Source organism: Rana temporaria, chromosome 7 (assembly GCF_905171775.1).
Source record: "Rana temporaria chromosome 7, aRanTem1.1, whole genome shotgun sequence".
NCBI classification, from domain to species: domain Eukaryota; kingdom Metazoa; phylum Chordata; class Amphibia; order Anura; family Ranidae; genus Rana; species Rana temporaria.
Window position 1 is genome coordinate 22264573 of NC_053495.1, and position 23274 is coordinate 22287846.

The window sequence follows — 23274 nt, forward strand, 5'->3', positions numbered from 1 at the left end:
TTACTATGTGGGTTATATGGAGTACCTTCAGGTGATGGACACTGGCAATCTCAAACAGGAAGTCCCCTCCCTATATAACCCCCTCCCATAGGAGGAGTACCTCAGTTTTTTTCGCCAGTGTCTTAGGTGTTGGTCATGGATTAGCTTTGCCTCTGTATCCTTGGGATTAAGGCGGGCTAACCGGATCTGTCCAAAGTGCCTCAGCGCCAAAGTGGACAGTACCCGGGCCCCAAACCGTGGGGTTTTGCCTATAAGGCCCTCTCTAGAGGGATGGACCCTGGGCCCAGGACTTAGAGCTTTTCCTAAGCCAAAAGTATCCTGTTTGCCAGGGTGCTATATAGGTCCAGGTCAGTCGGTTCCTTCCTAGGACCCCAGTACCTGATGGTCTACTACTTTACCCACGGAGATGGGAGAAGATTGGACTGTTGTTGCTTGGCAAACGTCCTGCGGCATGGAGCAGGTAAGTGGAGAGTCTGCGGGACTTGGTCCGACAGTGGACTCTCCAGGGGAGATCTGCGGGGGGTTTGCCTGAGTATGCTCTGCATTGGCACCATGGTCACTATGTCTGTTATGTCTGGATGATCTAACTTTTCCCCCCATGACTGGATCCCCCTGTCTAGGCATCTCTTTACTGGCTACCTGCTGCCCCGCTGGTTGGGAAGGTCTTTTTTGGAGATCTGTCTCAGGGCTATAAATGTGTCCTTTAAGAGGCCTGTGTTTAAGTCCTACCTGGCCGGGGTTTTTGAAATTGCCGCTCTGCAGCCGTAGGGGCGATCCTCTCCCTGCTTCCTGGAGCTGGCAGCGCGTCTCCATGTGTTCCCCTCCCCTGACATACGGGCGCGCGCGCGGGCGCGTGCACGCTTAATAGAGCAGTTTCGCGCCGTTCGGGGGGGGGGGGGGGGCGGGGAGCGTGCAGGCCGGCGTCGAAAGAGGCGGGCTTTCGCCTCTGTTATTTGAAGCAGGTCCTCGTTATGGCTCAGTCTGGAACTGAGCTGAGAGCGAGAGGACACAGAGCGGCACACTAGTGACCCCCGGTGGCAGGAAAGGGGTAGTACATGCTAGGCTTAGCCTATGCATATCTATTAAGCCAAAAATCCTCTTTGCAGCAGGTTGGAGGCTGGTAAAGTATTGGTGGGGCTGTATGTTTTAAAAAAAAAAAAAAAAAAAGCCTTTAATAAGATAAAGGAAATATATATATATATAATAATGTATTGAAAAAAAAAAAAAAAAAAAAAAAAAGTGGTTCTTTTTTGTTGGAACATACGGAGCCCCACCAGGTTAGGGACATTAGTAATACTACTGTTCCCTTAACCACGTAATTTTTTCCTAGCTACAAACAGTCAGTTGTTGTATGCTGGGGTACCTCGGTCTTGTACCATGGCTCCCAAAGGCTCGGGATCCAGAGGGGCAAAAAATACCAAAAAACAAAAGGGTTCCCCCTCAGATTCTGAGGATATGAGTCAGGCTATGCCAGTACTCTCCCCACCTGTTGACCCAGGGATGGCCGCCTTGGTTGAGCCAATAGGGGGGTCTGGTGCGGAGGCTGGCCCAGATCCTCCCAACCCGGTGTTTATCACTGAGGAAATGCTAGCTATCTCCTTAGGAGGGCTGGAGAAAAGATTGGCAGCTATGATCGCTAATTCATTGCCAGACAAAAAGCGGACTAGGTCCCCTTCACCAAAGTGTGTATACTCAGATGCGGAGGTTCTCTCCCTAGGAGACTTAGAATCTCAGGAGGACCTGGTGGACCAGAACCTAGAAGGTTCAGAGCTTGAGGATTCTACTGTGGAGGAACCATTCTCTGGCTCCCAAGCAGAAAGTCTGTGGATCCAGTCCTTGACAGACATGGTCCGATCGGCATTTAAGTTGCCCTTACCGGAGCCTCGGGCTCCGATAGTTTCCTCCTTGGGCTCTTTAAAAGCCCCCTTGAATGACGCAGTTTTTCCGGTCCATCCTCTGTTGGAGGAATTGATTTACCAAGATTGGGTACGACCGGACAGAATCTTTTTGCCGCCTAAAAGATTTTCTGTTATCTACCCCATGGAAGAGAAATTTTCCAAAAAATGGGCGCCCCCAGCTGTGGACGCAGCCATCTCGTGCGTAAATAAAACATTAACTTGTCCGGTAGAAAACATACAAATGTTTAAGGATCCGGTTGATAAACGTTTAGAGACACTTTTAAAGGCTTTCTTTGCTACGGCAGGAGCAGTGGTACAGCCGGCAGTAGCTGCTATCGGAGTTTGTCAGGCTTTGAAGGTCCAGACTAAACAGATGCTGAAAGACATCCCTGCCCAACAGGCAGAGGAGCTATCTGATATTCCCAGAGCTTTATGCTTTGCGGTGGATGCTATAAAGGACTCCATCCAGCAGGCATCTCGTTTATCACTATTAGTAGTGCATATGAGAAGGCTCTTATGGTTAAAGAACTGGGCGGCCGAGCCCCCATGTAAGAAACTTCTGGCAGGGTTTCCCTTTCATGGGGGAAGACTCTTCGGAGAAGATCTAGATAAATACATTCAGACTATATCGAGTGGTAAAAGTACCCTCCTACCAGTCAAAAAGAAGTTCCGGGGTCCTGCCTTTAAGAGGCCGATTTCCCCTGTCCCGGGGCCCTCAAATTCCAGGCAGTATCGACGGCCTCCTGCGCGATCCAACTTTAACAATAAGTCACAGGGACAGGCCCCTGGGGGCAAGAGGCCATGGTATCGCAAGCCAACAAAGCCAGCCCCTAAGTCTGCCTTATGAAGGGGCGCCCCCACTCACTCGAGTGGGGGGAAGGCTTCGTCTCTTTTCAGAGGTTTGGGAAGCCAACATCCCCGACAGATGGGTCCGGTCATCTGTGGCCAGAGGCTACAAGTTAGAGTTTCTAAAGTTTCCGCCGCCTCATTTTCAGGAGTCAAGGGTACCGAACGATCCAGCAAAAAAGGCCTCGTTCCTAACGGCATTGGATCGTCTGCTCTGCCAGGGCGTGATTGTAGAGGTACCAGTCCAAGAGCAAGGACTAGGCTTCTACTCCAATCTATTTGTCGTACCAAAGCCCAACGGCGATGTCAGACCAATTTTAGACCTAAAAGGTTTAAACGTTTACCTAAAGGTTCAGTCATTCCGGATGGAATCGGTTCGGTCAGCAGCCGCCGCGCTCCAGAAGGACGACTTTCTGGCTTCCATAGACATAAAAGACGCTTACCTTCATATACCGATCTTTCAGCCACATCAAAGATTTTTACGCTTCTCGGTGGCTCAGCGTCACTTCCAGTTTGTGGCACTTCCTTTCGGGCTGGCTACGGCCCCCCGGGTGTTTACGAAGGTTCTAGCTCCAATTTTAGCCAATCTAAGAATCCAAGGGGTCACGGTCCTAGCATACTTGGACGATCTCTTGATCATAGATCACTCACCGGCTTGCCTGGAGCAAGCGGTTGCCCTTACGGGTCAATACCTCGAGAGTTTCGGCTGGGTCTTAAACCGAGAAAAATCAGCATTCCAACCAACAAAACAGTTGGAATATCTCGGCATGAGGTTAGATACAGCTCAGCAAAGAGTATTTTTACCCCTGGTAAAGGTCAAAGCTATCAAGGAGTTGATTCAGCTGGTTCTAAGCAAAAAAGAACCAACTATTCGCCTATGTATGCGTTTACTAGGCAAGCTGGTGGCTACGTTCGAGGCGGTACCTTACGCACAGAGCCATACTCGCGTCCTACAAGCAGCCATTCTGGCGGCTTGGAGCGGGAAAGCACAGGCCTTGGAGTTTCCTTTAGCTCTATCATCAAGAGCCCGGCAAAGTCTGTGCTGGTGGTTAAACCCTCAGAATCTGCTGAAAGGGAAATCCTTCAGCCCCATAGCCTGGAAGATAGTGACCACAGATGCCAGCCTAAAAGGCTGGGGAGCGGTCTTGGATGGTTATACTCGCCAAGGTACTTGGGCAGCGGCGGAGAAGCAGCTGCCCATCAATATCCTGGAGCTCAGAGCTGCTCGGCTAGCCCTCCTGGCATGGACATCCAAACTGAAGGGATTCCCGGTGAGAATACAATCAGACAATGCCACGGCTGTGGCATATATAAACCACCAAGGGGGAACCAAGAGTCAGGCCGCTCAGAAGGAAGTGAGCTTGATTTTTCTGTGGGCAGAGGCTCATGTGCCCTGCATATCGGCAATATTCATTCCCGGAGTGGACAACCTGCAGGCAGACTTCTTAAGTCGCCAAACTATGTCGCCAGGGGAATGGTCTCTACATCCCCAGGTTTTTCAGACAATCTGCCAAAGGTGGGGTGTGCCAGACGTGGATGTCATGGCATCGAGGTTCAACAAGAAGCTAGACAGGTTCATGTCCCGCACAAGGGACCCGATGGCCTGCGGAACCGATGCGTTAGTTTGCCCTTGGCATCAGTTCAAACTCCTTTATGCGTTTCCCCCTCTCCAGTTACTACCCCGCCTGCTGCGCAGGATAAGGATGGAGCACAAGCCAGTAATCCTGGTTGCTCCAGCGTGGCCCCGGAGGGCATGGTACTCACTAGTCTTGAGGATGGCAGTAGAAGACCCTTGGACTCTTCCTCTACGACCAGACCTACTCTCTCAAGGCCCGATCCTCCACCCTGCATTACGGCGTCTAAATTTGACGGCCTGGCGGCTGAATCCCTGATTCTCAGGGGTAGAGGTCTGTCTAAGCAGGTTATCTCCACCCTGATCAGGGCTAGAAAGCCGGTCTCCAGAATAATTTATTACAGGGTTTGGAGGGCCTATGTAGGCTGGTGTGAGTCCAAGAAATGGCTTTCTCGCAAGTATACCATTGATAGAGTGTTAAGTTTTCTCCAGCTGGGAGTGGATAAAGGCCTGGCATTAAGCACAATTAAGGGACAGATTTCAGCTCTGTCAGTGTGGTTTCAGAGGCCGTTGGCCACCCACTCGCTGGTTAAGACCTTCATTCAGGGGGTCTTACGTATTAATCCTCCGATCAAGTCCCCAATTTGTCCGTGGGACTTAAATCTTGTTCTATCAGCTTTGCAGAAGCAACCCTTTGAACCTTTGGCTGAGATTCCTTTGGTTTTACTAACAAGGAAATTGGTATTTCTGGTTGCCATAGTTTCAGCCAGGAGAGTGTCAGAATTGGCTGCCTTATCTTGTAAGGAACCATATCTTATTCTGCATAAGGATAGGGTGGTTCTCCGTCCTCATCCTTCTTTTCTGCCGAAGGTTATATCCGGTTTTCACCTAAACCAGGATTTGATTCTACCTTCCTTCTTTCCGAAACCTACGTCTAGAAAAGAAGGGTTGCTGCATACCCTAGATATTGTCAGGGCCATGAAGGCCTATCTTAAAGCTACAGAGAAGATTCGGAAAACAGAGGTGTTGTTCATTTTGCCGGACGGGCCCAAGAAGGGGCAGGCGGCTGCAAGATCCACCATCTCGAGGTGGATTAGACAGTTAATTACTCAGGCATACGGCTTGAAGAGGTTGCCTCCTCCTTTATCAATAAAGGCTCACTCTACCAGGGCCATGGGCGCCTCCTGGGCAGCACACCATCAGATCTCTATGGCTCAAATATGCAAGGCGGCAACCTGGTCTTCAGTCCACACGTTTACAAAGTTCTACCAGTTGGACGTAAGAAGGAATACTGATACAGCCTTTGGGCAGGCAGTGCTGCAGGCTGCGATTTAAGACCCTCGGAATCGGGGGCACCCTTGATTTAAATTTACATTTAAATTTATTCTTTTTTTGACTAAGTTGGATTTATTATTATTATTTTAGAGTGTACCTCTAATTAAATCCTGTTGTCTTGGGAAGATGTCTCCCTCCCCTCATTAAAGCATTGCTTTGGGACATCCCACATAGTAATGAATATGCCGCTCTGTGTCCCGTGATGTACGAGAAAGAAAAGGGGATTTTTAATACAGCTTACCTGTAAAATCCTTTTCTTGGAAGTACATCACGGGACACAGAGCTCCCACCCCTCTTATAGGGACCATTTTGGGAGGCATACTGCTTGCTACAAAACTGAGGTACTCCTCCTATGGGAGGGGGTTATATAGGGAGGGGACTTCCTGTTTGAGATTGCCAGTGTCCATCACCTGAAGGTACTCCATATAACCCACATAGTAATGAATATGCCGCTCTGTGTCCCGTGATGTACTTCCAAGAAAAGGATTTTACAGGTAAGCTGTATTAAAAATCCCCTTTTTTTTTTCCATCCTGCAAGCGCACCGCCCGAGTGTGAAAGCACTCAGGCTTTCACACTGGGGAGGCTTGAGAGGCGACTTTTTGAAAAGTCAATACCAAGTTCAGCTTTTAACGTAAGAAAGGCTCCAACATCTACATTCATTCGATTTTATTACTATTTTTTTAAAGTAGCATTCACAACATTTTCTCTACTGCAGGAGGAAATGATTGGCGATCCATCATGGCTACCCTTGTGTTATTTCCCATAGTCCTCTGCATTGTAAACATGGGCAAAATGGACCACTAGTGGTAGTACCATGTGATACTCCATTGGCATTGTTCCCAGTATCAGGCTGGACTTTTCCTACCCTCTTGTGCTATTGGCTTAATGCTGATATGAGGATATGTCAAATTTTGTCCAGAAGAATGGACCCATTTTTATTCCAGTATAGACTTCCAACTTGCCAACCTCCCCACGTCTATTTGTAACACTTAGGCCCCATACACACAAGAGGATTTATCCGCGAATACGGTCCAGCGGACCGTTTCCGCGGATAAATCCTCTCGAGGATTTCAGCGGATTTCCATGCGATGGAGTGTACTCACCATCGCATTGAAATCCGCGCCGAAATCCTCTGGCGATGACGTGTCGCGCCGTCGCCGCGATTATGACGCGGCGACGTGTGCGCGATGCTGTCATATAAGGAATTCCACGCATGCGTCGAATCATTACGACGCACGCGGGGGATCCCTTCGGATGGATGGATCCGGTGAGTCTATACAGACCAGCGGATCCATCCGTTGGGATGGATTCCAGCAGATGGATTTGTTTAGCATGTCAGCAAATATTCGATCTGCTGGAATCCATCCCAGGGGAGAAATATCCGCGGAAACAGATCCGCTGGAGTGTACACACCATAGGATCTATCCGCTGAAACCCATTCGCTGGGATTTTTCAGCGGATGGATTCTAGCGTGTGTATGGGGCCATAAGAATGTCATTTACTCAAAAGTACTTTATTTTTTTTCCATCTTTAAGATTAACGGCATCGATGTTCACAACCATGAAGAAGCTGTGGCTCTCCTTACAAGCGAAGACGCGAAAAATGTTTTCTTACTAGTGGCAAGGCCAGAATTACAGGTATAGTGCCTTATTTTCTTTATGTGATCTTTTCTGTGACCAATTAGAGCTCCTCTTTCTTCCTAAATAAAGGATTTGGAAAAAGAGAATAGGTAGTATTAGGGCCATCTTAATAGCATCACGGGCCCCTGGGCAAAGTAATGTTTTGGGGCCCCTACAATGGAGACAGTGCAGGTAAACAGACATCAAGTAGGTAGGAGGCAGACAAGTGGAGCTCCGCATTAACTGCATGAACAATCATTCTGTACAGCAAAGAAAGTGGGAAAATACTACATACATAAAGTAACAAAGCTGTCCTGTACATATAATATATCTGCTAGATTGATGCCTCCCCTGCACTATGGCCCCTCTACACCCCAGATATCCCCCCAGCACTTTTACCCCTCTACACACTATATATCCCCCCAGCACTCTGACCCCTCTACACCCCAGAAATCCCCCCAGCACTCTGACCCCTCTACACCCCAGATATCCCCCCAGCACTCTGACCCCTCTACACACTATATATCCCCCCAGCACTCTGACCCCTCTACATCCCAGATATCCCCCCAGCACTCTGACCCCTCTACATCCCAGATATCCCCCCAGCACTCTTACCCCTTTACACCCTAGATACCCCCCAGCACTCCGACCCCTCTACACCCCAGATATCCCCCCAGCACTCTGACCCCTCTACACACTATGGGGCAGATCCACATACCTACGCTGCGCCCGGCGCAGATGTGAGATACGCTACGCCGCTGTAACTTACTTTGCAAATCTTTGAATCCTGAAAGAATTTGCGCCGTAAGTTACGGCGGCGAAGTGTATCTCTCGCGGCGTAAGGGCGCGGAATTCAAATGCCGCGAGTAGGGGGCGTGTTTCATTTAAATGAAGCGTGTCCCCTCGCCGAACGAACTGCGCATGCCCCGTCCGTCAAAACTCCCAGGGTGCATTGCTCCAAATGACGTCGCAAGGACGTCATTGTTTTCGACGTGAACGTAAAAGGCGTCTAGCCCCATTCACGGACGACTTACAAAATTTGACGCGGGAACGACGGCCATACTTAACATTGAGTACGCCACCAGATAGCAGCTTTAACTATACGCTGGAAACGACGTAAAAGAATGCGACGGCCGCTGGTACGTTGGTGGATCGTCGGAAATAGCTAATTTGCATACTCGACGCGGATTACGGCGTGAACGCTACCCAGCGGCCGCCGGAAAATTGCATCTTAGATCCGACGGCGTACTAAGGCGTACGCCTGTCGGATCTAACACAGATGCCGTCGTATCTTGTGGTGGATACCAAAACAAAGATACGACGTGCAAAATTTGAAATTACGTGGCGTATCAACAGATACGCCGGTGTAATTTCTTTGAGGATCTGCCCCTATATATCCCCCCAGCACTATGGCCCCTCTACACACTATATATCCCCCCAGCACTATGGTCCCTCTACACTCCAGATATCCCTCCAGCACTCTGACCCCTCTACACCCCAGATATCTCCCCAGCACTCTGACCCCTCTACACCCCAGATATCTCCCCAGCACTCTGACCCCTCTACACCCCAGATATCCCCCCAGCACTCTGACCCCTCTACACCCCAGATATCCCCCCAGCACTCTGACCCCTCTACACCCCAGATATCCCCCCAGCACTCTGACCCCTCTACACCCCAGATATCCCCCCAGCACTCTGACCCCTCTACACCCCAGATATCCCCCCAGCACTCTGACCCCTCTACACCCCAGATATCTCCCCAGTACTCTGACCCCTCTACACCCTAGATACCGCCCAGCACTCTGACCCCTCTACACCCTAGATACCGCCCAGCACTCTGACCCCTCTACACCCTAGATACCGCCCAGCACTCTGCCCCTCTACATCCCAGATATCCCCCAGCTGCTTTGGGGAAAGTGAAGGCCCCCCCCATGCAGCTGGGGCCCCTGGGCAGTGCCCATGTGTGCACTCTCATTAAGACAACCTTGGGTAGTATAAATACTTTTTAGCAGCGTAGACATCTTCAGGGTGACCATGAAAAGGTGGAGTAGTGACCCACAGATCCACCTGTGAGGTAGGCTGTATGGGGCATTGTGATTTCTAGTAGTGGCCCTGTTCATATATCTGCTTGGATGTAACATGTTTCAACAACCCCTTAGAACTCATCTCTGCCATATAAAAGAATATTGAACATTCAAGTTAGAGACCCTCAAAAAAGATAATTTGTACAAAAAAAAGGTCTTTATAATAGATACATTTTGCTACAAAATGCCAGTGAGGAATTTTTTGGGCATTTTTCATAACTTTTCGCTTGTCTGTTTTACTATTTTGGCATCATAGCCGATGTGTGTATCAGGGTCTGGAGGGGTGACCAGGATATTTTGAGTGAGTTCACCTTTTTTATTTTTCGTGAAAAGGTGAACTTGCCCTTTAAGCGAAGCCTCCATGTGTGTGAAAGATGTTGCTGCCCCCGCTGAACGCTTGAAAATGGCAGTTGCCTGGCTCTATGGCTGATTCTTAGTGTATGTAGAGCTGTATTCTGTATAAAAAGTCATTGGCAGGGCTAATAAGCTCGGTCTTACCGTTAGTGCTGTTGTCAGGAAGAAGTGCCTAACGTAGGCAGGCGTAGCGTATCTCATATACGCTACGCCGCCGTAAGTTAGAGAGGCAAGTGCTGTATTCACAAAGCACTTGCGTCCTAAGTTACGGCGGTGTAGCGTAAATGTGCCAGCGTAAGCGCGCCTGAATTCAAATTGTGACAAGGTGGGCGTGTTTTATGTAAATAAAGCATGACCCCAAGTAAATTACGTTTTGAACGAACGGCGCATGCGCCGTCCGTGGACGTATTCCCAGTGCGCATGCTCCGTTTTGTCCCGCGAATTGCGGCGACAAATTCTGGCGTTTTGTCCCGCGAATTGCGGCGACAAATTCTGGCGTTTTGTACCGCGATTTGCGGCGACAAAACGCCGCGATTGTGAATGCAGCCTCACCCCCTCTATGGAGATGGTTCACATCTCCTATGCCGAACGCCAAAAGCCGCCTGAAAAAAAGGTCCGGGACTTTTTTTCAGGCGGCAGGCGTACGGCGTTCGGCGTGGAGATGTGAACAATCTCCATAGAGGGCAATGTGTTTTCATCCCTCCAGCGTCTCGGGGCTGCTGCGGTGTCACACTACAGGCGACAAAACGCCTAGGTGTGAATGGGGGCTTATTGGTTTCGACGTAAACGTAAAATAACGCCCAGCCCCATTCACGGACGACTTACGCAAACAAAGTAAAAATTTAAAAATTTGACGCGGTTCCGACGTCCATACTTAACATTGGCTGCGCCATCTTTTTGGTGGAATATCTTTAGGCCTGAAAACGCCTTACGTAAGCGGCGTATCTTTACTGCGACGGGCAAGCGTACGTTCGTGAATAGGCGTATCTCGCTGATTTACGCATTCTAGGCGTAAATCAGCGTACACGCCCCTAGCGGCCGGCGTAAATAGACAGCTAAGATACGACGGCGCCGGTGGTCGTATCTTAGCTAGATTTAAGTGTATCTTAATTTGAGAATACACATAAATATACGAGATTCAGAGTTACGACGGCGTATCTACTGATACGCCGGCGTAACTCTACCTGAATCTAGCTATATATCTTTAGCAAACAAACAAGATAAAATATTAATCACTTTATAGCTATCTGTAGGGCAGTCCATTGAGGGGGGCGGAGGACAGACATGAAGGGGGGGCGTTATTGGTATTGTTTCTTTGACAGATCTGTGATATCATCTTTTTTTTATATCTTTTCCCATGGTGCACAGCTGGATGAAGGATGGATGGACGATGACAGAAATGATTTTCTGGATGATCTGCACATGGATATGCTGGAGGAACAGCACCACCAGGCAATGCAATTTACGGCCAGCATGCTTGAGCAGGTAATGCGATTCTGCACTGTACTCTGTCACCAGCTCTTGTCATGTCTTGTAGCGCCATTCCCGCCTCCCATTAAATGGATTAAACTAACCAGCCAGTTTAATGAATATATGAGGTTAGGACTAGCAGGGGCTATTTGTCAGAGCATCACATAAAAGGCTTACAGGGGGAGAGGAACATATATTTTCATTGTTTTAGCTGGATGCTTTTAAGATAACTGGACTGACAGCTGGAGAGGAGATACGTTTGTAATGTTCAGAGATTAGTGGATAGAGATCCTAATGCATACTGTCTAAGGATCAGCAAATTTGCCAGAGAACCCCCCGTTTTCTTTTTATAGGACTATGGTCATTTTTGGCCATTTTCAAGGCTAATCATCTAGAAAAATCATCATTATTATAACAAAGTAATTAATGGTACATAATTATAGCATAGTGAACATATCTCCAAATAAAACGAGTGGATATACGAAACAATAAAACACAGATGCTCACAGACTGTAAGATCACATAAGGATTATTCAGTTGCTGCAGCTCAGATACAGACACCACGATAGAAGGTCAAAACTGCCCCAACCAACAAATGCAGGGGGCTGAGTGCTGGACATTGGACCATTCAAGAAGGGAAATTAATTCCGTAATGTCCTATTGTAGTCACTAGGTAGGTAGATAGCCAAAATAAAATAATTGGCATGCTAGGAGGGCATCCACAAATATATACCCACATATTGCAAACAAAAGAAAAGGGAGAAAAAAGAGACTAAAGAAAAGAAAAAGCAAACAACAACAACAAAAAAGGAGTAAACACAAGGAGGAGAAAAGGGGGGGGGGCAGGAGGGGAAAAAAGGGAGGGGGGCAAGAAGAGGGGCACCCTCCTATCCTAGTAGGGCTACATGTAGCAAACAAACAGAGAGATTCTGAAACAAAACTCCCTCCAACAGCACGACACAAGATACTAACCCCCCAAGGGGAAGGACCATGCAATCACACACTCCCAGAATAAACAAACCCATTCAAAAAGGTCCCCCGCTACATTGATTATGTCAAGACACGTGAAAAGGTGAACGTCCCCATTAGGAGATTTATATGTACTTTAAAGCGGAGGTTCACCACTAAAATGCGTTTTTTACCCTTAGAGTGATGCTCGTTGTGTCTAGGGGAATCGGCTAGTTGTTTTAAAATCGAACCTGTACTTACCTTTTTAGAGAGCGATCTTCTCCGCCACTTCCGGGTATGGGCTGCGGGACTGGGCGTTCCTTCTTGATTGACAGTCTTCCGACAGGCTTCCGACGGTCGCATCCATCGCGTCACAATTTTCCGAAAGTAGCCGAACGTCGGTGCGCAGGCGCAGTATAGAGCCGCACCAACGTTCGGCTTCTTTCGGCTACTCGTGACGCGATGGATGCAACCGTCGGAAACGCCTGTCGGAAGACTGTCAATCAAGAAGGAACGCCCAGTCCCTAAGACCCATACCCGGAAGTGGCGGAGAAGATCGCCCTCTACAACGGTAAGTACTGCTCGAGTTTTAAAACAACTAGCCGATTCCCCTAGACACAACGAGCATCAATCTAAGGGAATCGAAGTTAAAAAAAACATTTATGGGAGAACTCCCGCTTTAAGTTGAGGTAATGTAATGTAGACTTTGCACAGGTTTTTTTTTTTTTTTTTCATATGTATAATGCTTATGAAGTCTGTTGCTTTTTATGTAAATGTACCTTCTAATTTTGTCTGTTATTAAAATATTTGCTTTGCCTTGTCTGAATTTCTAGAAAAAAATCGAAGAAGACGATGGAACCACAGACACCGCAACCATTTTGTCCAACCAGTTAGAGAAGGACAGTGGCGTTGGGCGTACAGACGAAAGCACCCGGAACGATGAAAGCTCAGAGCAGGAGAACATTGCCGATGATCACACCACGTCATCAAACACACTGGAGAGTCAGAAGAAGCTCATGTACAGTCAAGACACTCTGGGCAGCGGAGATATGCAGTTCAGCAACGAGTCCTTTATATCTGCCGATTGTACAGATGCAGACTTCCTGGGCATCCCCATGGATGAGTGTGAGAGATTCCGAAAACTTCTCGAACTGAAGTGCCAGGTCCAAAGTGCCAACCAGCGGAGTCGATATTACCAAACCAGCACAATGGAGACCAACCCCAGTGACCAGGAGAGCGTGGACCGTGAACTGGAAATGCTGAATGAGGAGCTACACAGCATCGAGCTTGAGTGTTTGAACATAGTCCGCGCTCATAAGATGCAACAACTGAAGGAACAATACAGAGAATCCTGGATGCTGCACAACAGCGGCTTCCGTAATTACAACACTAGCATTGACCTGCGTCGGCACGAGCTTTCCGATATCACTGAGTTGCCAGAAAAGTCAGACAAGGACAGCTCAAGTGCCTACAACACTGGGGAAAGCTGCCGTAGCACCCCTTTGACTTTGGAAATTTCCCCCGACAACTCGCTGCGCAGGACGGCTGACGCTCTTAACAGCTGTCCAGAGGGAGCAGCCAGCAGCATTCCTTACAATGCATCACAGAAGAATGTACGATCAAGTGGAGAAAGCCGCGAGTCCAGCCCCGCCAGATATCTCCAAACCGCCAAGGACTCAGACACAAACAAGTCAGTGGAAGTCAGAGACAAAAAAGTTGCTGAACTTGGCAAAAGTCAAAGCTCCTCTGAAAAGCAGTCCAGTTCTTTTGCGCCACCCTTACGCCACTCACCTTACAAGCACGCCCACATACCCGCCCATGCACAGCACTATCAGAGTTACATGCAGCTTATCCAGCAAAAATCAGCAGTCGAGTATGCTCAAAGCCAGATGAGCTTGGTCAGCATGTGTAAAGATCTTCAGAATGGCTCGGAGCCAAGGATGGAATGGAAAGTGAAAGTACGTAGTGACGGCACCCGCTACATCACAAAAAGACCGGTTCGAGATAAGTTGTTAAGAGAAAGAGCCATTAAGATCAAGGAAGAGAGGAGCGGAATGACAACAGATGATGACGCCATTAGCGAAATGAAAATGGGACGTTACTGGAGCAAGGAAGAACGCAAGCAGCACATTAGGAAAGCCTCAGAACAGAGAAAACGTAAAGAGTTCATGATTCAGAGCAGGTTGGATTGCTTAAAAGAGAAACAGACTTCAGAGGATAACAAGGAGGTCAGCATCATCGACCTCAGCCACAAAAAGATGATGAAGAAACGCAATAAAAAGATTTTTGACAACTGGATGACAATTCAAGAACTGTTAACCCACGGCGCGAAATCTCCGGATGGAACGCGAGTGTACAACTCGCTACTCTCCGTTACAACTGTATAAAACATAGAACTCCAAACTTTTCTTCTCTTCTTTTGTAAATATCAAACTACCATTGCGGTAGAATTCCCCCGCCTCGTTAAATGTGGCAAATATTTTTTTCTTTTTGTAAATATAAGATAATTACAGTCACTTGTGTTAATAGTTTTGGCTTTTTTACATACCTAATCTTACAACTCTGTGTCAAAATTGCACAAAACCTCACTGCTGCTTCTGAGACAATTACAACTACTTGCAGCTAATGCCTTGAGTACCCAACATAGCATAGGGATCTAAAATTGCCTTAATCCCCCAAGATTCAGTCGGTCTCCCAAGAAAAAGGTTGAATCTTTCCAATGGTTTGCCTTCTTTCACCAATATGCCCATAGTAAGTAGAATCTTGGGGTTTGGTGCCTCGTCAATGAAAGCGGTCTTACCACAGCCACGTGGCTGTGGTAAGACCGCTTTTATTGACGAGGCACCAAACCCCAAGATTCTATTTACTATGGGCATATTGGTGAAAGAAGGCAAACCATTGGAAAGATTCAACCTATTTCTTATATACGGTCATCAGGTGAAACAAAAGCAATGTGAGCACTCCACCACATCAGGAAGGGCAGTACCTGTGTACTGCAATCGTCATACAGTTGGAATTTTTGTTGAAGGTTTCACAAGAGCCGATGCATTTTGGGGGTCTGCTTCCACTTCATCAATGCTGTGAGTAAAAGTAACTTGGGGCTGAATCAGAAGAGATAATACTGCAATTACAAATAAGGAACCTGAAAAGGCCATACAGAATAGTGATAAACAGAGCTGTCAATGAGTCCTGATGTAGAGGATGCAGGGCCCCAAAATCTATTGGCTGTTCTGGAACCATCATGAACATTCCAACTATATAAATATTGCCGTTGTATAGAACAGGGGTCTCCAAACTTTCTTGACAGAGGGCCAGTTTAATGTCCTTCTGACTTCAGGGGGGCCAGACTGTGACCAGTGGGAGCAGAAAATGCCCCGACATCAGTGGGTAAACAGTGCCCCATCATAGGTTTGAATATAGTTCCACATTGCTGGTATAAATGGGAAGAATAGTGCCCCATCAATGGTATCAGTTGGTGGAGTAGTGCCTCATTAATGGTGTCAGTGGGAGGAATAGTGCCCTATCGATGGTGTCAGTTGGTGGAATAGTGCCCCATCGATGGTTTCAGTTGGTGGAATAGTGCCCGAAGGGCCTGATAAAAGCAAGCCAAGGGCCACATCCAACACCTGGGCCGCAGATTGGAGATTACTGGTAAAAAACATTATTTTGGACATAGGCATTGCATACTGTATGGGCATTGTCAAGCGAGCATTCTACTATTTCTACTTGATACAGATTTATAGCCAACATTCAAAGACACCTCATATCTCCTTTATATATGGTCATCATACAGCCTTTTTTTCCATTATATTCTTCAGTAACCAAAATGGATATTGAGGTCCCGGATTCACGTAGAACCGCGTATCTTTGTGCCGGCATAACGTATCCTATTTACGTTACGCCTCCGCAACTTTGACAGGCAAGTGCCCTATTCTCAAACGAAAGTTGCGGCGGCGTAGCGTAAATAGGCCGGCGTAAGCCCGCCTAATTCAAATGTGATAGATGTGGGAGTGTGTTATGTAAATTTAATGTGACCCCACGTAAATGACGCTTTTTACGAACGGCGCATGCGCCGTCCGTGAAAGTATCCCAGTGCGCATGCTCCAAATTAACCCGCAAGAAGCCAATGCTTTCGACGTGAACGTAAATGACGCCCAGCCCTATTCGCGAACGACTTACGCAAACAACGTAAAATTTTCAAAATTTGACGCGGGAACGATGTCCAAACTTAACATTGGTACGCTGCATCTACGCCTCATATAGCAGGGGTAACTTTACGCCGGGAAAAAGCCTAACGTAAACGGCTTATCTGTACTGCGTCGGCCGGGCGTACGTTCGTGAATTCGCGTATCTAGCCGTATTTACATATTTCTAGGCGTAAATCAGCGTAAACGCCCCTAGCGGCCAGCGTAAATATGCAGTTAAGATACGACAGCGTAAGAGACTTACGCCGGTCGGATCTAATACAAATCTATGCGTAACTGATTCTAAGAATCAGGCGCATAGATACGACGGCTCGGACTCAGAGTTACGACGGCGTATCTGGAGATACGCCGGCGTAACTCGTACGAGAATCCGGGCCTGAGTGGCTGTTTAAAACGTTTAGCCATATAAATTAGCTTCCTATTTGATTAGGTCAAAGCTGCCAAATTGTTTTAATCAAATTGGCCAATGTGCCAATTATAAGCTTATTGAAAGGGCAGCTCCAGCTAGACCGCGTGACACAGTTTAAAAAACACACAGGAAGGGAAGTTTTGTAAGTGATGCTGTCTTATTGCTACTGCATCAGCCTCCTGTTTGCTTTTATTGGTAACTAAACAGCAAGATGTTGACCTTTGCTTCATGGAATACGTAGGCAACCATGGCATAAAAATGCTAGCTTACTGGCCCAAAATTGGCATGCAGATCAAGTTCTTCTCCCAAGTCTTAAGCCTCGTACACACGCAGGGTTTTCTGGGCCAGAAACAGCAAGAAAACTGCTGGCAGAGCTTTCTTGTCGAGAAAAAACATGCGTGTGTACGAGGCTTTAAGGTTTCTCATCAAGAAAACTGCCCAGAATCTCAACGTGAAAAATAGAGAACCTGTTCTCTATTTTCTCGTTGTGGGTTTCCTGGCGACAAACCCGAGAGTGTGTATACTTACCTGTCTCCATGGAAACCCGCGCATGCTCGAAATGACTTTGACGCATGCGCTGTAGCTTCCAAGGCATAGGTAGGGTGAAGCAAGATGGCGGCAACGGCATTGAATGTGACGAGTGCATGCTTGTCTTAGTCGATGACGTCACCGCGTTCGTGCCATTCAAAAGAATGGCGGTTCTTTTGAATCGTACGTGTGTACACTCAGCCAGCAAGAAAATCTTGCCAGGAATCTCGTCAGGAAAAACTATGTTTTTTTCCCGACGAGAATCCGGGCCGTGTGTACAGGGCTTAAGAGAATAAGCATGAAAGCCAAGTGAGCTAGCATTTTTTTTTTGTAGAAGGAGGTTATAACTGGCAGCCCCCATGTTTCACTCTTAGCTCAGGTCTCCATCCATGCCTGCCCCTTTAAGCCCACCTGTTTACCTCCCCTTCCCACCCATCAACTTAGCAGGAACTCCCACTGAAAGCCTGATTAAAGCATTCAGCTGACATGTGGCAGTTTAATATAGTGACAGCTTTGAGGTGTTTACAGCAGCTGAAATAAAAATGAAAGGAAAAAGGTACGTGATTTAAAGGGTGTGTTATACATTTTTCTTGGAGCTGTTCTTCAGTAAGAGGATACAGACAGCAGTGATGTACAGAGTGCAATAACCCAAAACAACAAATCCGATTTATGTTTGTTGCAAGAACATTGGTTTTTGCTTAATAAATCGTTTAATTTCTTTCTCTTCCAATGAGGGACACAGAAAATCTTTCATGCTTGGGGCTCACTACAACCTATGACTGGGTACTGCCAAACAAAGAAACATAAGCCAGTCCAGAATAACCACTCCTACTACAGCATGCCTCAGTTTTTGGCTAGTGTCCTAGGTGGGTGGGCATCCTATTTTAAGGTCTGCTGTATGGAAGACTGGCTTTTGGAGCATTACATCTGAACCTCTCCAGATTAGACATTGCGGGGATAACCTTGAAGTGACCTTGGGTGGCCTAAGTTTCACATAAGGAGCTTTCCAAACTCAGTTCTGGTTGAAATTAGCTGAAGAGTGCTTTAGAGCAGTGGTCATCAACCATGTCCTCAGGGCCTACTAACAGGCCAGGTTTTATGTATTACCTTGGGGAGATGCAAACTAGAATAACTGCAATCACTGAACAGCAAATTATATCACCTGTGATGTATTTCAGTTGTCTTGCAAACCTGGCCTTTTATTGGGCCCTGAGGACGGGGTTGATGACCACTGCTTTAGAGGTTCCTAGCCGCAGACATGACTTCACATTGTAAATAAGCCAGTTGGTCCGAGCACTGATAGCTACCTCAGTTGCATAGGTTGTGATGATCTGTTGGAATATACATGCATAGGACACTTTGGTTGAAGTACTAGACTGGGGGAACCGCGTCTGAAGCCTAGTACACACGATCAGGAAATCGTATGCAAAATACCACTTTCGAAGTAAGATAATCTGATCCTTGGTACACAACTTACCGATCATGACAATTCATCTGATATTATCTGAAGGGACAAACATGAAAGTTTTACTCGTAAGATATCAGATCAGATTTAATTAGTACAGTTTGCATTCAAAAATGTATTGCAAATACAATGCAAACGTGACGGGACGTCCGGCACCCAGCTTGGTTGCTTCCACCAATATACAGTTTCCTCCAGTCTGGAACCAGGTATCATAGTTGAGCACCAAAGGACTAGACGACATTAGCTTAGGTGCAAACTGGAACTGGCTTTAGAGAAAACTCACACAGCATATATAGCACGCAAGATCAGGTAGAGCCTGATCACATTACCCTAACAATGCAAACTGTAAACAGGAATATATTTACATAGCTAAGGAACATAAACATTAAACTAATTGAACAGTAAGCTATTTAACATCCAGTCGCTTAAGCAAATCCTCCGGCGCAAGCCCGTGTAATTCAAATGAGCCGGGTAGGGGGCGTAGAGCATTTAAATTAGGGGCGTTCCCGCACCGAACGTACTGCGCATGCGCCGCCCCTAAAATTTCCCGACGTGCATTGCGCTAAATGACGTTGCAAGGACGTCATTGGTTTGGACATGAACGTAAATGGCGTCCAGCCCCATTCACGGACGAGTTACGCAAACAACGTAAAATTTTCAAATAGCGATGCGGGAACGACGGCCATACTTAACATTGGATACGCCACCTAGGGGGCATGTTTATCTTTATGCCGCGTATCTCTTACGGAAACGGCGTAAATTTACTGCGACGGGCAAGCTTACGTTCGTGAATCGGCGTAACGACTCAGTTGCATATTCTACGCCGACCTCAATGGAAGCGCCACCTAGTGGCCAGCGTAAATATTGCACCCTAAGATACAACGGCGCAGGCATGTTTAAGTGTATCTCAGTTTGAGAATACATTTAAACATACGACGGGCTTAGATTCAGAGTTACGTCGGCGTATCTACTGATACGCCGGCGTAACGCTTTGTGAATCTGGCCCATAGTCTTAAGGATCATGTTTTTTCCTTTTCTTGCCAAGGCACACTCTACTAGACCTGTGGTCTTCTTTGGGCCTTTTGGAATCACTCAGCTCCTTCCCAGATTTGCAAGGCTGTCACCTGGTTCTTCTCATTCTCACAAGTTCTAGCAGGTGGATGTTGCAGGGTTAATCTAAAACCATTTTGGGGCATTAGGTTCTTCAGGCGGCTCTTTGTTGGACTTCTTTTGAAGGTGAATGACATCCTGTGTGCCTCAATAGATGCGTTAGAAACAAGTATTTTTGTACTCACCTAAACTACTTTTGTTGAAGTCAATTGAGGCATACAGATCCCACCTTCTGTGTTTATAGTCAACTCCCTGGATGGCATTGGTACAGAGTGAGGCATGCTGGTAGTAGGGATGGGTTATCGTGTGCAGGCTTAGGCCCCGTACACACGACCAGTTTTCTCGGCAGAATCCAGCAAGAAACTCGATGGGAGACGTATTCTGCCGAGAAAACCGGTCGTGTGTACACTTTTCGCCGAGAAACCCGTCGGGAAACTCGTCGAGCCAAATAGAGAGCATGTTCTCTATTTCCTCGTTGGGCAATGGGAAAATTTGGCTCGATGAGTTTTCTGACAGCCGAACAAGGAACTCGACGAGCAAAACGATGTGTTTTGCCCGTCGAGTTTCTCTGTCATGTGTACGGGGCCTTACAGTTCATTTGTTTGCCTCCCGTAGGCAGCTGTATAACCCGAAGTTAGAAGATTTCCTATGTTCTTCAATGGACTCCCATGTAAAGGATTTTATAGTGAGTACAAAAATTATTCTCTCTCCCTCTGGTATAGACATTTTGCAGTATACATTTTATATGTCCGCCATTCTCTACAGTTATTTAATGTGATTGCCAAATAGTTCTTTATTACACATGTAATAACTTTTAATCTTCACTCATAAATAAACACAAGCTTTCTTGCCTAAAAACACAGAAGCAACTGCCAATATAAAAAAATATATTTTATTAAACTGTATTTTGTGATATTACTTTGCCGTTGTGTTTTTATATAACCTGCCTTTCTATTTATCATTATCTACAATAACAGGATACCTTGATGTAAGCCAGCAGTCTACAGAAAAAGCCAATTATGTATCAGTTCTTATATAATAATACTGTTTTTTTACAATGTTTTTGATATGTTCAGAATGATCTTTAAAGGGGTTGTGAGAGGTCAAATGCAGTTTTAATTTGTGAATTTATCTTGACAGCGAATACCAGGAAGACCTTAGGGAATATAGGAGTCCTGGCAAAAAAAAATGTTTTTAAACTTAGCAAATTACCGTATATACTCGAGTATAAGCCGAGTTTTTCAGCAATTTTTTTGTGCTGAAAATGCCACCCTTGGCTTATACTAGAGTCACCTTTTTGCGCCTGCTCTCCCGGATTTTGGGGACCCGGTACCGGCCGGTTGTAGATCCCCTGGACCCAGAACTTGGCACACATGTAGCCCCTATTTTTCTTCTACACGTGTGCAAAGTGTTTTGGTGTCTGGGGAGCACCGATTTTTCAAAGCCGGGCACCCCTTCCATAGACTCCCATGTTAAACGTCAGTCTAGTCATGGACACAGTTAGGCATGGGCATAGTGAGGCATGGACACACTGAGGCATGGACACAGTGAGGCATGGGCACAGTGAGGCACGGGCACAGTGAGGCACGGGCACAGTGAGGCATGGGCACAGTGAGGCATGGGCACAGTGAGGCATGGACACAGTGAGGCATTGGCACAGTGAGGCATGGGCACAGTGAGGCATGGACACAGTGAGGCATGCACATGGACACAGTGGGCCAGATTCAGGTACATTTGCGTATCTTTGCCCGGGCGTAACGTATCCGATTTACGTTACGCCTCCGCAACTTAGACGGGCAAGTGCTGTATTCTCAAAGCACTTGCTCCATAAGTTGCGGCGGCGTAGCGTAAATCGGCCGGCGTAAGCTGCTCTATAAGTTGCGGCGGCGTAGCGTAAATCGGCCAGCGTAAGCACGCCTAATTCAAATTTGGATCAGGGGGGCGTGTTTTATGTAAATCTACTGTGACCCGACGGGATTGACGCATGCGCCGTCCGTGGAATTTCCCAGTGTGCATTGCTCCAAAGTACGCGGCAAGGACGTCATTGGTTTCGACGTGAACGTAAATGGACGTCCAGCCCCATTCACGGACGACTTACGCAAACGACGTAACTTTTTCAAATTACGCGGGAACGACGGCCATACTTAACATTGTTGCGCCGCACTTATGCCACCATATAGCAGGGCCAACATTACGCCGGGAAAAGCCTAACGTAAACGGCGTAAATATACTGCGTCGGGCGCGCGTACGTTTGGGAATTCGCGTATCTAGCTAATTTACATATTTTGACGCGTAAATCAGCTTACACGCCCCTAGCGGCTAGCGGAAAATTGCAGTTACGACCCGACGGCGTAAGAGACTTACGCCTGTCGGATCTAAGGGAAATCTATGCGTAACTGATTCTAAGAATCAGGCGCATAGATACGACGTCTCGGATTAGGACTTACGACAGCGTACATGGCGCTGCACCATCGTAAGTCCTCTGAGATTCCGGGCCAGTGAGGCAAAGTGAGGCATGCAGATGGACACCCTAGGCTTATACTTGAGTCAATCCGTTTTCCGTATTTTTTTTGTGGTAAAATTAGGTGCCTCGGCTTATACTCGGGTCGGCTTATACTCGAGTATATACGGTATGCATTTTTGCTGAAGTAAGTGTCACAGAGTCAAACTGAGAATGAACAAGCTGCTTACTGCTTTCTTCTGTCTTATATACTTCTCTCCATGGACTCCCCTATCTTCCTACAGCCTCTTCCCCGCTATTGTGTTACATTGTATCATTGCTTTGGGCAAGGCAAACAATATGCAAGTCCAGAGACTGATAGTTGTGGAGAGCAATGTAAACAGTATGGGTACTAATCTCTGATGATAATATTAACCTCCACCATCTCCTGGAGTGCTTTTTTTTTTCTTTTTCTTTTTTTTGCCTACACAACTCCTTTAAAGGGTATTTAATGCTCCATTCTGACTTATCGGCAAGGAAAGGTCACTTCAGTTAAAAAGGAAATGTGTAATTTTCTTTCGTTATTTGTTTGTACTGAAAAAATGACTTTTCATGAAATAGCAAGATGGTTGCAAACATGGCAAATGAGAGAAAATAAATTATTGTTTTGTATGCACAAAAAGGTGGGGTTGTGTTGCTTTGCTTCTTTTTTTTTTTTTTTTGCAAATTAAAGGGACACTTTATTTTTACTGACGTCGGTTTTAATAAATTCTTCACATGCACCACACTCACTGAATCCTTAGCAATCTACCGTGTTTCCCTGAAAATAAGCCCGGGTCTTATATTAATTTTGGCAACAAAAGACACAGTAGGGCTTATTTTCGGGGTAGGTCTTACCATGTAATGTGCGGTCTTCTCTCCCTCCCTGCCTGTCAGGAATCCCCAGTGTGAACTGAGTTAAAATGCTTGTAAAATCCTATAATCCAC

General features: G+C 46.8%; 1 protein-coding gene across 3 annotated transcripts in view; it reads left to right on the top strand.

Annotated features, from left to right (window-relative positions):
* PDZRN3 (PDZ domain containing ring finger 3) overlaps positions 1-14646 on the top strand; it is a 308954-nt gene extending 294308 nt beyond the window's left edge. For all 3 annotated transcript variants that reach the window (XM_040359060.1, XM_040359061.1, XM_040359062.1), the window contains 3 exons: positions 7189-7290; positions 11081-11197; positions 12964-14646. In XM_040359060.1, the coding sequence (XP_040214994.1) occupies positions 7189-7290; positions 11081-11197; positions 12964-14517 (1773 nt within the window). In that variant the 3' untranslated portion in view covers positions 14518-14646. The remainder of the gene's footprint in view (positions 1-7188; positions 7291-11080; positions 11198-12963) is intronic.
* Positions 14647-23274: the final 8628 nt, after the last annotated feature.